General features: G+C 36.2%; 1 protein-coding gene across 1 annotated transcript in view; it reads left to right on the forward strand.

Moving 5' to 3' along the window:
• Positions 1 to 17,962, forward strand: part of LOC109059567 (atrial natriuretic peptide receptor 1-like) — a 36,262-nt gene that overhangs the window by 7,226 nt on the left and 11,074 nt on the right. The window contains exons 3-12 of the mRNA XM_042772641.1: positions 5,584 to 5,771; positions 7,631 to 7,744; positions 9,794 to 9,929; positions 13,607 to 13,701; positions 15,055 to 15,190; positions 15,270 to 15,351; positions 15,450 to 15,570; positions 15,722 to 15,796; positions 16,234 to 16,311; positions 16,675 to 16,779. Coding sequence (XP_042628575.1) covers positions 5,584 to 5,771; positions 7,631 to 7,744; positions 9,794 to 9,929; positions 13,607 to 13,701; positions 15,055 to 15,190; positions 15,270 to 15,351; positions 15,450 to 15,570; positions 15,722 to 15,796; positions 16,234 to 16,311; positions 16,675 to 16,779 — 1,130 coding nt within the window. The remainder of the gene's footprint in view (positions 1 to 5,583; positions 5,772 to 7,630; positions 7,745 to 9,793; positions 9,930 to 13,606; positions 13,702 to 15,054; positions 15,191 to 15,269; positions 15,352 to 15,449; positions 15,571 to 15,721; positions 15,797 to 16,233; positions 16,312 to 16,674; positions 16,780 to 17,962) is intronic.

Raw genomic sequence — 17,962 nt, forward strand, 5'->3', positions numbered from 1 at the left:
GAGTGCAGTGTGCAGCCATTTTTCTTGATTGCAATTACAACGTACGTCCTCATCTGATTCCACACAAGCAGGGCTGTGATTAGCTCTAGTTTTGAGGGCAGACTCACTCTTACACATGGTCTAGCTGATGTGTTGAATGGAGTGCAGAGTTTTGAATTGATAAACAATTCTTGTCTATATGTACATTTAAGGATTTTTTTTTCTCAGCCCGTTTTTTTTTCATAAGAATAGGAGCCCATATTTATGAAGTTTAATTAGAAAATGTAATATTCATTTGGCTAGTTAAAAAGTAGCATAGCATGTTTTTTAAAATCAAGATTAAAGTTAAAATGTATGTAAGTAATGGGTATAGGAGCATTTAAAAATCCCTGCAGGTCCCCAACCCTCTTGATGGACATGAGCGCAACCAGGAACGCTGTCTTAAATTAAAGTAACTTGAGCTCAGCTGAGTCAAGTGGCTCGAAGGTCACGCCAGGAATACAGAGAGATCCCAAGAGGGAATGTGGCGCAATCTGGGGGATTTAATCTCCTTGCGCCTCTCAGGAACCTGATGATCAGGTTGTGCTTCCCCAAGGATCTTCCATCCATTGCGTCATGATGCGCCACAATAGCAGTGACATTCACTTTCAAAGTGAAGGGGGACAGTCTCCGCTCCAACATCTCTTGCAGGAAGGAAAGCACAACGGTGACCGGCATCTTTGAGGGTTGATTGGTATGAGGAACACCAATCATTGAACAGACCCCACTTCAGAGCATAGGCCTGCCTGGTAGAGAGGGCCCTAGACTGAGTGATAGTATCTATCACAGTCCATGAGAGGCCATTGAGGTACACTGTGTCCTGTCCAGAAGCCAGACATGCAGATTCCACAGATTGGGACGTGGGTGCCAAATAGCGCCCTGCCCCTGAGAAAGAAGGTCCTTCCTCAGGTAGATTCTCCAGGTAGGGGCTGCTGCAATGAGCATAAGATTGGAAAACCAGGTCCCGGTGGGCCAATATGGACCAACCAACAGGACCTCCTCCTCGTTCTTCCGAATCTTGCACGGAGTACTGCCAGCAACTTGAGGCAATTGATATGCCACTGCAGTCGAGGTCCTGTCCAGGAGCCTGAAGCTGCATGCCTAAAGCATCTGTTGTGACAACAATGTGGCTCAACACTTGCTCCAAGGGCACACCTGCCTTAAAAGCATTGTCTTACCACAGGCTGTAAAAGCGCCGACAAGATGGGGTAAAGGCAACTCGGTGAATGCCGCTGCACCATGCAAATCTTGGGACTCAGCTGTGCAGCCAGTGCTGAAGTGGTCTCATATATAACCTGAGCAGCGTAACTGCAGATGCCATATGCCCCAGGAGCCTCTGAAATTGCTGTAGAGGAACCACTGTTTTCCCCCTGAACAAATTCAGGCAGTTCAGCACAGACTGAGCATGCTCTTTCGTGAGACGTGTTGTCATGTTGACCAAGTTCAGCTCCATACAGAGGAAAGAGATGCTCTGCACAGGGGAGAGCTTGCTCTTTTCCCAGTTGACTCGAAGGCCCAGCTGGCTGAGATGCTGAACCACCATATCCCGAAGTCGGGACAGGGCACCCACTGTGACTTTTGTAAAGACATGGGGAGACAGGGACACCCCGAAGGGGAGGACTTTGTACTGATACGCCCGACCCTCGAAAGCAAACCGAAGAAACAGCCTGTGTCGAGGTAGAATCGAGACATGGAAGTACGTGTCCTTCAGGTTGATCAATGCAAACCAACCCTGGTGTCGCAGTCTCTATTGCATCCTTTGCCAAAATGACTGCAATATCTGCAAGCAGGACAGGGACATCCCTGTCTGTCACTGACGCAAAGAGGATGCCCCTGAAACTGGGAGGGCGCCTGGCGAATTTAATCACATAGCTGAGTCGAATCGCCAGCGAGACAGGTTGGGAGTGCTAGCCAGGCTCCCAAATTTCAAGCAAGCGGCACCATAGGAATGATTCCTGAGATACACACGGAGGGGCAGCAGAGGGAAGGAAGAGAGCCCAACCCGGGAGGCAAGGCGTAAAGCAACCTTTATCAGCAATGCAAAAATCTGGATGAGTTGATGCACACCCCCATCTTATATACCCGTATGTACAGGAAATGGCTTGCCTTGCAAATTCCACTCGCCAATTGTCATTGGCCATTTCATGTAATGCTCAGAGATGATTGGGGCTCCCAAGTGAGAGCCCTAACATCAGTGGAACCATCAACTTTTACTCTAGACTATTTGTGACACATAATCAGCAGGTAGCAAAACAAATTGTTAATACTTATATGCAATTATGATCAAAAAATTTCCAATAGGGGCCCATTTGAATGAAATTTTATTTGAAAATTTAAGTGTATTTTTGCTCTACTTTTAAACTTCTCCATTTTTAATCACCAAGGGTTTTTTTGGCAGTTCACAAAATGTGCAGTCATAACAATAATATAAAATGACATATGAAGAAATGAATAATACTAAAATAAAGTAAAAATTAATTAAGTGCACACTAATTATATCAGACTAATCAAACCTGTTTTATGTTACATGAAATTGGTCAACATATGGGGATGGACATACTGTATTGAGATCACATGAACAGATGAAAATATGGTGTGACAAATGAATATTTAAAATGCCCCATCCTCAATTAATTTGAAGTCTGTTGGTGTTTTAAAAAGAGGTTTAGATTAAGTATAAGGTGTCATGCTGCTTCAGATGTCATGTCAACTAATCATTTGCAGTATATTTTTAGTAGACTTTCTTACCATAGCAACCAACTATTTGTACACTGAACTCTGTTGAGTATATGCAGGCATTAAACTGTATTTGGACCACAATAACACTCCTGTCCAGGGAAAACATGTTCAGGAATGTTATGTGTGTGTCTGAGAAAAGCAAAGAACTCATTTGGTCAGTGCTAGTTAATGATTAACAGCATTGAAAATAGTGTTTTCCTCCCTATCTGCCAGCAGCCCCTCTCAAGGGCTTTATCTGATAATGATGTGCATTTGGGTGTGTAATGGACTGTTTTATCTCAATGACAGGTTGCTCTCATACCCAGATGTACCTATGGACATGCCTTTGTAATCATAGCAAAAATGAAAAGTTGATGCAGTCGCTGTTGTAGGTTCTGATTGGTCTTGAACTGGGGAAATCAGAAAGTCATAATTAAATTTGCATCGCTGGCAACAGCTAATTGCACATATTATGCAGTTTAATATTTGATTGAGGCTGCATTTTGCACATCTTAGTTGTTTCTCTGTTCTTTCTCTTTCTATAATTCTTGTCAAAGTGATAGACGGCTGGGTTTTGTAATGGCAAGTGTCAGTGGGCTGGTAAAGGTCTGGTTCTGTGGTAATTCAGTATTGACTTAAGACACAATGAACTGAACCTCTGACTCACTCACAGTAGGACTTTCTATCCTCCAATATACTACCAATTTACTTTGCAGTTATATATTACTTTAGTAGCCTGCAGACTGCTCTGTGTGCATTTTTCAGATCAAATCTATGTCTATAAGTGTTTTATTCTGATGGGGTGAGAGAGTAACATCCAAGATGTAATGCCACACAGTTTCAAAGTGATTTTAGGATGTATCTGTTGTACAGAAAATTCCTACAGAGAATTCACAGGCTGCTTTTTAGCAATCTTTCATTATCTGATCTAAATAGCTTGTTAACCAGAAACAATGTTCCAAAAACCATCCCAAAAAACAAAAGTCTGTTGTTGCTTCATGTTAATCCAAACCTGTATGACTATATGACTTTCTTCTGTGTGACACAATAGAAGATATTTGGAAGAACGTTGGAAACCAAACATTGACTTCCATTGTATGGACAAAAATCTTGTGACATTTCTAAAAATATCTTCTTTATATTCCACATACAGCTTTGGTATGACAATAGGGGGGAGTAATTGATGACAGAATGGTCTTCTTGTGTGAATTATCCCTTTAATATGGCATAACCAACATGTATCTGGTTTGTTGCAGATCCAAAATTTCTAGCAGCTTGAATCAGCAAATGACCAGTTTAGACAAGTTAGAAGCCAGTGTTTGTGTTTCATGTTCATATGTACTAAAAATCTCTCAAATTGTTAACATTTGTTTGTAGCACACAGGTGCCATGTTATATTCTGAATTATACGCACATTTGCAAAGCTGAGCAAGTTTTGCCTTTCAGATACAAAGATTTTTTATTTATAGTCTCATATGGATGGATGTATGTTCCCCTATACTTTACTCATATTCCATTATATTGGCAGAGATGCTTATAGATAGATGTTATTTCGCAGAACTCTTCTAAAATTCTAAATCCCTCTCTCAGTTATATTCATTATTATCCACATACTGAAATCATATTGCGTCACTGAGCAGCAGTCGCAAACACACACGCACCCACGCATGCACACACACACACACACACACACATACACACTGGACACACACGCACCCACGCATGCACACACACACACACACACACACATACACACACATGGCTGTTAACATAGGTCTCCTGCAATTACACTCACTCTGCAAATGACTGTCTGGTCTGGAGTCAAGTTCTATCGCTTTCTCTCGCTGTCTCTGTGATTACACTCATTTGATCAGAGTTAATGAAGCACTTTGTTTTCTTGTCCAGATCTCTTTCTCTCCTTGTCGGTGGTTGCTTCTCTCGCCTGTATGTTTTTATTATCTGAAATGTTGAGGTGAAGCTTAACATCCGTTTCATATAAAATCTATTCCTTATCATTCTTTTGAAACATCCTGTTTAGCTCAATAAAAATGAGAATGTTTCTGCTGGTTATATTTACACTGCAAAAATCTTTTTCATTATCAGTATTTCCCTCTCATTTTCCAATACAAATATCTAAATATCTTTTGAACAAGATAAGTTTACTTGATAAGAAAAACTACATAAGATATTAAGACCTGTTTCAGAGAATATATTTTATATATATATATAAAAAAACATTTAATTGACCAATCCCATTAGCTTTTTTTTTTTTTTTTTTTTTTTTTTTTAAAACAAAAACCTCACAAATTTTTTTAATAAAAAATGTATTTAAATATATATTTTCTGAAAACAGGTCTTAGTTTTCCATGCATTTTTGCATAAACATAAATTTATCTCGCAAATAAATTTGTTGTTTTTAAGATATTTAGATAACTGGAAAACAAGACTGTTTAGGAAAACAATATTATGCGGTGTGAACGAATCATGCAAAACATGTACAGTATGACGTGTGATGCTAAAAGCATAGAACAGACAGTCGAGACACATTTAGGGCCATAAATGCATTAATGAACCGTACAGATACATTTACACACATGAACAAAAATGCACACATGTACTGTACTAATTCCTGTCTGGATGTGTTAAATTGACACGTTATGCTGAGTTAATGACATTATGGTATTGATTACCAAGTCATTTCTGGTAAAAGTGCTAATGGGAGTACAAAAACGCTATATTTGTGCTTCTATCTCAAATAAAGGAAAGGCTGATATGAGTGATAAAGAGGCTGAAGTTTTTCTCATGTCTTTTCTATATCCTTTTTTTTCTCTCTCTTTCTCGTTACAGTGGTGTTTGTATGCTGTTCTCCGGATATTTTCCGGCAGTTGATGGTGCACTTCCACAGGGCAGGTCTCCCTAAGGAGGAGTATGTCTTCTTCTACATTGACATCTTTGGACGCAGTTTGGAGTCCAGGCATTCTCAGCCGTGGGCCAGAGGAGACCCTGATGATAACTTTGCAAAGGAGGCCTTCCAGGTGATTAAAGCTTTTCATAAAACATGAGAGAATGACAGAGATTAGGAGACACATTTTTGAAAATAGAGATTAAAGATTATATATAGTATACTATATAGTATATAGTAGAGAGTATATAGTCTCTGATCAAATAAACTTAATTCTATATATTCTAAGTCAGTTTGTCTGTCTTGCTCTGTATTGTGATAACTGTTGTTATCAGATGTCCTTATTAAATTTGTCCTGTAAGCCCTAGGTCTGCACAGTAAAGCATCCCATAACATGCACATGTACACACACACACACACACACACACACACAAAACACCCTTACTTTCACATTTTAAGTTTCTCTGTAGGTTTGGTTCTGTGGTTATTACTAGAAATATAAATAATATTATTCAATTTGATATGATAATGATTATGATGATAATGGAGGAGAGAGACAATTATGGATCTTTATGAAGCTTGTTCATCAGAATTGTTAAAAGAGCCTTGCTTTAAGTGTGTCTGGTGATATAACAACAGTATGTTTAATATCAACATCCTCTAACGCAAAACAATCATTGTTGCCTCAGCGGGCTCAAAATCCCTTTTATCATATTCTTATCAAATACTATGCACGTCACTCTGGATTTGGTTGGTGTCACAGAACTGCAGTCACCAGCTACTGTGATAACTGGCGCCTTAGAGTGCAACAGTTTCTGTGCAGAGCGCGAGAAAAAGTTTGAATTTCCTGCACTCAGTTCCCTCTGATGAACCCACGCACAGTTAGATACAGGACTTGCTGATGCTCATTGGAGCTTAGTTTTGGTAGTTTTAAGATTATGATTGCACACAGCCTACAAAGTGCCGTGACATACAGCCAAGTATGTTGACCCATACTCAGAATTGGTGCTCTGCATTTAACCCATCCAAAATCACACACACAGCAGTGAACACACACACACCGTGAACTCACTCCCGGAGCAGTGGGCATTTATGCTGCGGCGCCTGGGGAGCAGTTGGGGGTTCGGTGCCTTGCTCAAGGGCACCTCAGTCATGGTATTGCCGGCCCAAGACTCGAACCCACAACCTTAGGGTTAGGAGTCAAACTCTCTAACCACTAGGCCACGACTTCCCTAAACAGACCATTTATGTATATTCTTAATTTTCCTACCTGACTAAATTAATAAACTATTCATACTTAGGTTGGGTATTATAAGAGAAATACCAAGCATATATCCAAATGCACCATGTAGTCAAGCACCCTTTTGGCATTTTAAAGAGCTGATTCTTGTGTCTGAATCACAGTTTTGATGGAATGTTTTACAGTCCCAGAAAAGTATGTCAGATTGTGATAGTTTGTTGCATTTTCGACAACTGACCAACAAGATGGGATTTAGAAGGTAGATTTGCATACTTCATTCATATAAGATAAAATATTTGATGTATTTACATTATACAATAGCAATCAAAAGTTAAAGGTCCAGTAAGGGCTGCAAGGATGTTTTAAACTGATCAAAAGTGACCATTAAAGAAGTTGAAGTTAAAGTTTAATTTAACATTTAATTTGTTACAGAAAGCTTCAACTTGCTTTTCAAAATGCTGTTCTTTTGAAAATTTAGTCTTGCAATAATTATGAAAAAGTATGGTTTACACAGACAGTTTAGGCAGCATAAGTGTTTTCAGCAATGCTGAAAATAACATTTGTCTTGAACACCAAATTAGCATATTAGAATGATTTCTGAAGAATCATGTGACACTGAAGATGGGGGTAATGACTGTTGAAAATTAAATTCAATTACAATTTGAAAATATTAAAACAGAAAACATTTTCCTCTTAGCATATTCTTCAGTTTCACATTTTGAAATTGTTTATATTTTGCTTATTTTTTTCAGAGTGTGAAGATTCTGACCTACCTTGAGCCGCAGAATCAGGAGTACAAGGAGTTTGTCAATGATCTAAAATCGGATGCCAAACAAATGTTCAACTTCACAGTGGAGGATTCTTTGGTAAGTGAGAACATTGTGAAGTGATTTATTGTTTTCTTTTCTTTTTTTTTTTTTGGTTGTTGTATTATTATGCCTTTCTACCAAGACTCTACTGTGCTCTCCATCTTTTCTATCTTCCCTTGAAATTACTAGTTATTTCTGTTTTGTTAGAAACTCTATGTACCTCCATTACAGTCAGGGTTCTCTCGTGAAGAGCTTAAAGGGACACAAAATCATTTAAATGATTGCTTTTTCAGCCAAAATGTGTGCTTAAAGCTTTTTCTGTAATAGTCCTCTATTCACTATTCACTGCTTTCTTTCTTCAAAAATTGTGCTGCATAACACGGTTTAAACATAAGGTTTAACATCACTATGTGTGAGGCCCAGAATATGAAACAATATGGACTAACAGCTTCAAGCTGCACTGCATTAATGCATTTTAATGTAAGTAAAATATCATGTTTCTAGTTATGGAGCTCATGTACAGTATATGATGTATTTGTCTGTTAATGTCTGTCCTTTTTATTAAATTTAAGAGAGTAGGGCACATATAATATGCAGGTAGAGAGGTAATTTGGTTCAATTCAGGATCTTCATCTTTATTTCACCGTGCATCTCAAAACAAAGTGTATAAAAACATTCACACAGAAACAGGAGAGAAAACAGGGCTTGCTGAGCCATTTCATGGGGTGTTTAACATCGGGTGTGCTTTTGAGAGGAACTCTGTATGTTTATCACTCTTCTCTACCAGACGAACAAGCCATATGAGCACGGCGTCTGTCTTAAGTTGTCTGAGGCTTTGTGGATTTTCCACTCAGTGTGGATTCTAATTGAGACACCTAAGTCTGAGATTATCTTTAAGTGTTTTTCTGGGTGCCAGTTCACATTTTGGAAGTAACAGTGGGCTTGAGTAAAGTGAAATATGAAAAGAAATACTCTTGACTGTGCCTTAAAAAAAAGCAAGTCTCTCATTAGCTCTGTTCATTTGCATGTAAATGGATCTCTGCGGGTGTAAAATGGTCAGAATGGGAAAAAAAGATTAAGAGATGAAGCACATAACCCAGTGCCTCACACAGTATGACTTTCACTTTTCATTTATTACAAATGTTTGATTAAGGATTCAGATCATATCAGGTATATTTAAAAAATATCAACAGAACAATAACATGTTCCATGTAGGATTTGTGTCGAGAAAATCAATCTAACAACATCCGTCAGTGCAGCATGATGGACTTTGGATGCTGAACACTGATAATGCTGGTGAAACCATGTCACCAGTGTAGGGGAAAGTTACTTTTAAAAGTAATGCCTTACAATATTGCTCAGGCTGAAGGAAAAGTAAATTCACGTCTGTACAGTAGAACACAGGAGAAGAGGGTTCAACACTCTTCAGCAATAAAAAAAAAACAATGAAGCACAATTGTTAATTTATCTAAAGTCATTTTTGATTATTAGTATGGTTGAACTGGATCATTAAAGGTCAGCAGCAAAGACACTGTTAATAAAATGGGAATAGATACATTTGTGTTATTTAATATATTTAGTTATTGCAGGTTTGCGTCATATTCTGAGTTTGCATTTCACTGTTTTGATTAATTTTGATGAATACTAAATCTGTTTTGTTTTTTGTTTTTTTTTTGTGAGTGGGATGAATTAATGCACATTCACATTTAGTCTAGAACTACAGTAACATCATGTTCACACAGCGCACACAACGCCTCCATACTTCCGATTTCTCCCAATATGGGAAAAGGAGGCTTGTCAGTCAAAAAATGGGAATACAAAGTAACTGGCGTTACTTTTTTGAAAAAGTAACTCAGATATTTTCTTGTAAATTAAAAAGTAATGCGTTACTTTACTAGTTACTTGAAAAAAGTAATCTGATTACGTAACTCGCGTTACTTGTAATGCATTACCCCCAACACTGCATGTCACATAGGAAATTAGGTTTTATGTACATTAAAAATGAAAGTAAATTAGTTGTTTTACAGTCTATGAGGAGGCTCATGCTGTAGTGATTATCATGAATTTGTTCGTCTTTGTATTCACTTATGTATTTAATTCTTTCAGATGAACATCATCTCAGGTGGTTTCTATGACGGTCTGATGTTGTACTGCAATGCTCTAAATGAGAGTCTCGCAGAAGCACATGATCGACCTTCAGGAGAGTCTGTCACAAAGAGAATGTGGAACCGGACTTATTATGGTGAGCACATGATCTAACTGAAACCAAAATCCAGAACCTAAACTCAGGATTTGTCTTTCATAGAAAATAAACTAGTTCAATTCAGTGCTGATAATGTTTTATGTGATGCTGATTTTTTTTTTTTTTTTTTTTTTTTTGAAATAAGCTTTAAGAAGCTCTCAAAAGCAACATGGGACTGTCTGGTTTAATGTGTATCACTGGCCTTTTCTGCTCTTTTCTGTAGAGGTCACTTGCTGCACAAATGTCTCTCTGGTCTAATATTCTGGTCAGTAGGGATTACTGAGAATAGAGTTATGTTAATGTTCCTGGCTGAAGGTCAGGCGTTGTAAAAAAGATAATTGTTCAAATCACCATAAACAGATTCTTTTTATTTTCTCTCTTCTCAGCTTGTGTTATGTGTGGATTTGGTCATGGTTGGTTGAGGCTTTTTTGTCTGTTAGCAATATTTTGTGTGTTCAGCTCAGAGATCTAAAACAAAGAAACATAAGTGTGGAAACTCAAAGTGATTTCTTGAGGGATTCCATGAGTTTATTTGGTACATTATTAAGATTTTTTTTATTATTATTTTTTTTTTTTATAAAGATTTACTTTTAGAAAGAAAATCTCTTTGGGTTTGAGACTTTAGTCTTTGCAACTTTACAGATCTTCTTTATGCACCAAGAGCTTGTAACACTCCAAAGAGAAAGGAAAACTTGAAATCGTATCATATGACACCTTTAACTAAAAATAACATTCTAATTCATGCTTTAATAGCAACATCATTTGCAGAAGATCTGTTCATGCTGTGGAGGATGTGTGATGTTCATATTTATTGGAATGATTATTTGGCTGCTGATAGCAAATAGATCTCTGTAAAATTAGGACTTTCATTCAGACATCTGTAACAGAAGCCATCCCAAAAACTGAAATTACTAAGCTACTCTTGATCCAGCTAGTACAGTTATATTCTGTAATCCTGTCTCCTAAAGACTTTGGCACACAAGGGTTTCACAGCAGTTTTAAAGTTGCTGAATAGACGGGAAGCACAGAATGTTCACATGTTGTTCTGCATTTTACATGACATTTGAAAGGGGAAGAAGACTTTCTTTAGTAGACTTCTGAAATCATTCATCCTTATTGTAAAGAAAATTAAATCCTTTTCAGATCTATTTATTGAGTGCATAGTTCAGTTACATTGTGCTAGTTTGCACAGCTGACTCAGAAAGGGGCTCTACTATCTTCCAACTGGCCATCATTTCAATCACCTTCAACAATTTCTTAGAACTAATTCTCATTTTTTTTTGTTTTGTTATATATTTATATGTATATGTTATATATATTAATAATCTTGTGTTGTCACAGTATACCATCAGTTTAGTTTTGTGATATTAGATAAATTAGTAGTTAATATAAAATACTTCACTGTGGCATATATTTATATTCCATCTAAAACTTTCTAAAAAAAAACAAACAAACAAAAAAAACATTTTGCTAATTGTTTCTAATTCTAATTCTTGCATGCAGCTTTTATGACCTCATATTAATTAAGAAAATTCAGTTTTTACAAAGACATATTAAAAAAAAACATAAAATATGCTGTTTTCCATAGATATTCACCAATGAAATATTATGAAAAGTTGTTTATATCAACATTTTAGGTTAAATTAAAAATTATTTATATAGCTATAAAATAACTCCAAAAACATAAAGACAACTAAAATAAACCGTTTTCCGTATATTCATCTAAGGTTTGACCTAAAATATTAATGCTGATAATAAAAACAATTTGTTTCATTAAATGATAAGTTAAAAACCTTCTATATAGGTTCCAAGTCAAATACATCCATAAATACACTTTTGCTGAAAATGATGGTATAAAATGCAAAACATTACTGATTGCTTAGTAATTTTCAGTATGTTTTTACTGCTGCTTCCAGTTCTATCACAAGTCATTCTCACAGTTTAGACAAAACCTCAATTATTCAGGTAGATAACAAATTTGACAAGGCATAAATACAGATGTCAACTTCATAGGAGATGGGAAACGTGTTTCCACTTGCTTTATTCAAATATATTTTGGAGTCTTATTTTCCTGCTTTCAGCATCAATCTGTCATAAATGTCTTCAATTCAGATGACTTAAACTAACATTACAATTATACTCATTTCATTATTTTGATTACATGGTACAAACACACTCTCTGTCTATCCATGTTCTCCTTGGTGTTTCTATGTGTAATGAAAAATTTATTAGCTGAATTTAGTATCGTCCAGAATAGTCTGTATGTCTTCTGAGAGAATGTTGGCTGGAGGTGTTAAGTGTCAATGTTCAGAGATATTTCCCTATATCCTCCAAAGGGAAATATGTGCAAAACCATTCCACACATTCTGAATACAATTTGCACAAGATGGACAGTCATGGTTCACTGTCTATTTGTGTGTCCATTCCCTTTATAACTCATGTGGGCTTATTAAAGCTATCCTTATCATCAGCCGATGTGAGGATATGTCTCTCTTCCTTTCTCCCTCTCTCTCCAATGGCTTTGACATTTCCAGTCTGATAAAGCTTAAACTTTTCATATCAGTCTAAATGTCACTGTGTGTTTCCTCTGAGCTTGACTGGGCCTTTATCTGTAGCCCATTTAAAGAGGTGAGTGGCCTCCACAGGAAATTACAGCCCGCACCTGACCCTCATTGGCAGATGGGCACAACCGGAAGCTTTTCAACAGACTCGATCAGATTTGATTGAACACTTGTATACACATTCTCTGGTTGATTTACTATGCTTGATTATAATCATTTTGATTACTCGTAATGTGACAGAGAGGTACATGTTAATATCTTCTTAAAATTATAGCTCACTTACCTGGATAGTCCACCCAAATATGAAAATTGTGTCAATTTGCTCACCTTTATGTCATTCTTAAATCTGTATATCTTTCTTCTGTTTAATATGAAAAAATATATTTTGAGGTTTTGGTTCTCATAGACTTCCATTGTATGGACAAAAAAACAATGTCAATGGCAACCAAAAATGTTTGATTACCAACATTCTTCAAAATATCTTTTTTTTTTGTTCCATAGAAGAAAGTAAGTCTTACAGCTTTAAAACGACATGATGTGTAAATGATAACACAATTTTAATTTTTGGCGTTTGATCGCGTTGATCCAGCCTCATAGAAAGACTTCAGATGATCCAACACCTGTGAAGAGATGATGCTGACCCCTTCAAGGACCCCAGATGACGCCAACTTAAATCGACATGCACAACTGCCAGAATTTCACTATATTGTAATCATTATGATCGCACTTGTAATAATCGCTTTAATGAGCTTCTGCCTAAAATGAATTCATGTTAGCTAACTGTATGATTCTGTTATCCTGAATTGTTCATTTGTAAAATGAACATACTTGGACACATTCACTTCTGCTTTGTAACTAAGACAAATGCAAAAACTGCAAAACAAATACAAAACAAATTGAATTAACAAAATTAATATACAAATCAATTTAAATAGAATTTAATTGCATTTGATTGTTTGTTTAAAATTGTCATTTATGGGACTCCTGCGTTATGGGGTTGAACTTTATATTCATATTTTAATGATGGCAAGGCAGGTCATCAACTTTAAGTAGGTTAAAGTTTAAACTTCACGTCATCAAAGCTAATTTTGATAGTTTGTCACTTGGTTTCCCCAGGTGTCACTGGTCTGGTGCAGATTGATGAGAATGGAGACAGAGAGACTGATTTCGCCCTCTGGGACATGACTGACACGAACTTTGGCAGCTTTCAGGTCAGTGATAATCACATACTTACTTTGTCTCACAGTTTTGTCATTTTGTTATTGTTATTCTCAAATTAGGTATTTTAGAAGGGGTAATTTGCATTTATTTATTTTTATTAACCACTGGGGCACCATATTATTTTTTATTTAAAAATACATATTTATTTATTTATTTATTTATGAATTTCTTCTTCTGCTTCTTTTTCTGCTTCTTCTTCATCATCATCATCTTCTTCTCAATTTATTTTTGATGTATTTCAGACAATCACTTTTAAGGTGCCAAGGTGCCACCTTACTTTGAATAGCAATAATGTTTCTGTTGTTAGTAGTAGATAGATGAAATGCAATCTCATTTTTTTTGCCGCAGCTATGTGTAACAGTTCTGCCTTTGTTACAAGCGAATTAATTAAAATTGAACACCTAAATCTCAAAACCAAGTGGCAGATTGGTGACACACACATACACACACACACACACACAAACACACAAATCGTTTCTGAAAGACACTTGATTGGTAATTGGCAGGGCAGGCTATAGGGAGGTTAATTATATGATACATATTCAGTCAAGGGAATAATTTTTTTTGTTTGTGTGTGTGAGCGAGTACCGGATAGATGATGAATATTAAAGATCTCAGCTGCTCTCTGAATGAAGCTTGTCCTTGTAATTTTTTCTTAAATTCTGTAATTTTTCATTTTAACATTTTTGGTTGATGTTGCCACCATTAACAGTTTATTCACTTTGCTTTTGCTTTCTGTGAGTTTAAACGAATTGTGTGAGAAGCAGATTTTTTTTTTCTCTTATGTTGATGTAAAGTGGTCATGGTTCAGTTATCCCCAGCTGGTAGATGCCATAACTGTAACATCTGGACACACACACACACACACACACACACACACACACACACACACACACACACACACACACACACACACACACAATTAGCTGTGTTTTCTGATGGAATAATTATTTTATGGAAGATTCAACAACCATTACTGTACTTCAGTCTGATACATTCAATCTGAAAGTGAGACGAATTTTAAATTTTTTTCTTTGCAACATTGTAAATGTCTTTATTGTCATATTTGATCAATTTAATGGATCCTTGCTGAATAAAATGCAATTCTTACAAAAAAAGGTGAAAAAATACTGACCCAAATCTTTTGAATGGTACTATAAATGTCCTTCAAACTAACAGACATGAACTAAAAGCCACAATTTTTTATTTAATTTTTGGTCTTAAAGATATTGCAACAAGTCTAACACTGAACACTGCTGTTTCTTTCCATTTACATTTAGAATTTAATTTATTATTTAACTCCATTGCATTTGTTCTCTTTTTTCTTACATGTTGTCCTGCAGATTGTAGCGGTGTATAATGGCACTCAGAAGCAGATGAAGATTCTTCCTGGGATGAACATCCAGTGGCCAGGTGGCAACATTCCCTGGGATGTGCCCCTCTGTGGCTTTAAGAATGATAACCCTGCCTGTCATGCACGTGGGTATTATACAGTAGTTCTGCAGTCAAACTGCTTATCAGCCTCTCACTATCAGTCACATTCCCTCTTTCCTTTTAGGAACTATCGCAATGCACCAGATGATTTCCATTGTGCTTTTCCTCATCCTCATCATCTTCGCCGTGACTGTGTTTATATACAGGTGAGAGCTAGCTAGATGATTTTGATAACTGACCAGTAATTTATAAATGTGATTCTGTTCTGCAAAAATGGCTGCATCTAAGACACATACATATACAGAAAGCTGAAGCTGGAGAAGGAGTTGGTCGCACAGTTATGGAGAATTGCTTGGGAGGACATTCAGATGAGCAATCTGGAAAAGGCCATGAGGAGCACCGGCAGCAAACTCACACTGTCTCTAGTAAAACACACATACAGTACATACTACATAGTGCACACTCATATTTTTAATTGTCTTCACCAGCTCTTTGGTTTTCATTTAAATACAAATTTTATTTATGATTTATTTAATTTTCATCACTTAGTCATTTGATTTCCCTTATTCTCTACAGAGAGGTTCAAACTATGGATCACTGCAGACAGCTGATGGTAATTTCCAGGTGTTTGCTAAGACTGGCTATTTTAAGGTATCATTCTGTCAAGCTCTGGTTTAAATGTTTGCTTCGTAACCTTTTACAGGAAAGGTTCAATTCGTTAACATATTTAGTATTATGAACTAACAATGAACAACATTGTTAACAGCATTTATTGATGTATTAATAGGTTAATGATAATTTTAAAATAAGTTCATTGCTAGTTCATGTTTGTTCATGATACATTCAATTATGTTAAAGTTGAAATGTTATAAATTTATTAGTGTTAGTAGAAATTAACATTAAACTAGATGAAATGCTTTAACAGTATTTTTCATTGTTAGTTTGACGATGCCTATAACTAATGATAATAATGAAACTTATTGTAAAGTGTAACGTTTGTATGCATGTTTGAATTTTAAATTGCAAATCTCACTGCATTCATAGCATGTGTGTGTGTGTGTGTGTGTGTATGCTTGCTTCTTCTTCAGGGAAACATTGTGGCCATTAAATACATCAACAGAAAGCGCATCGATTTAACAAGAAAAGTGTTGTTTGAACTAAAGCATGTGAGTGTGTCATGCTGTTATTTTACACTACTGAAGAATTATTCTGCAAATCTAATTATAATCATTACAATACGTTCACAAACAACTGACTACATTGTAAAAAAAATTGCAAAGTTGTAAACAAAAGTGATTATTGGAGTAAGCTTTACAAGAAAATACTATCTCAGTCTTTCTACGTCAATATTTCAAGTTTAATTCAGTATATTACTTGTCATTACTTTGTAATTAATGGTGAAATTTACTAGCAATTTCTGAGTGAAATCAGTTTCTGCACCATTTATTTAGTGTAGTAGTAATAGTATTTTTAAACATTTTTGTAAGGATATCCTGTGAATTGAAAATAATAGTGTGTTTGTTTCCCAGATGAGAGATGTGCAGAATGAGCATTTGACCCGTTTTATTGGTGCCTGCATCGATCCCCCCAACATATGCATCGTCACAGAATACTGTCCTCGAGGCAGCCTACAGGTACAAACACTCAAGATTCATGATGTTTTCTATCCTTTAACTTTTGACATTTTTATGGTTTCCCTGAAACTATCCTTTTGATAGCATGTTGAGCCACACACATTCATCAGTATGAGCCAAGTGCCTGTGGAAGATCTCAGGTTGGCTGAAAATATGAATGAATTGATGTTTTAAATGTCCTGAAAATGGAATAATCAGCCTAAAGGTGCGGTCACATTAGTGAAATTTCACAGTCAAAAAAGGTCCATTATCTATTGTCAGTAGTGTTGCGATGTATGAAGCATAACTCACACATTATTCACCGTCAAACCACACACAGTTTTGATTTTCTGAGCAATATGACGTCATACTGATTATTGAGACTGTTTGGGTCTCAAAGCTGGCAGATAACCAAACCTTATTTTGTGAAGACAGTTGGTAAAACAGACAGGTGGAAGAAAGGAGTCAGACTTTGTAGATACATAAAGTTGTGTGTTATCACCGAAACAATAGAATTTAATCCCAAATTTAGAAAAATATATTACCAAGTGGTAGAAGATATATTAGGAACAATAGGGGACCTAGGACAGAGCCTTGAAGGACACCACAGCTAACAGAAAAGGGTAGGGAATGATTTTTTTTAGTTGTACAAACTGTGTGTGGTTTGAAGGTATGAAGTAAACCAGGTGATAGGAATACCATACAAATAGCAGATTCAACAAACGGTTCAACAAAATATTGTGAAAAGCTGCATGCAAAACAAGAATAGATAAGGAACCGCCTACAACAGCCGTTGACAGATCATTAGTTACTCTCACCAGGGCAGTTTCCGTACTATGCTTAGTAGAACTAATCCTGACTGGAAACACTCATATAAATTATGCATGGACCTGTGCTGCAAATGCATTTTCGAGAATTTTTTAAATAAAAGAAAATTTGAGATGATAAGGAAGTTATCCAGATTGTTGGGGTCTGCACCAGGTTTCTTAATAATTGGGATTATAGCAGCTATTTTAAAAGATGATGGAACAATGCCGGAGCTAAGGGAGGTGTGAATAATACTGGTTATAAGAAAAGAAAGAGAAGGAAAACAGGCTTTTACTAGATAATTTGTTATAGGATCAAGTAAACATAGAAGAATTAGATTTGTAAATGAGATGGGAAAGTTCTAATTCAGATGGCAAGGTACAAATAGAAAGACGAG

Source organism: Cyprinus carpio, chromosome A16, assembly GCF_018340385.1.
Source record: "Cyprinus carpio isolate SPL01 chromosome A16, ASM1834038v1, whole genome shotgun sequence".
In the NCBI taxonomy this organism is placed as follows: Eukaryota; Metazoa; Chordata; class Actinopteri; order Cypriniformes; family Cyprinidae; genus Cyprinus; species Cyprinus carpio.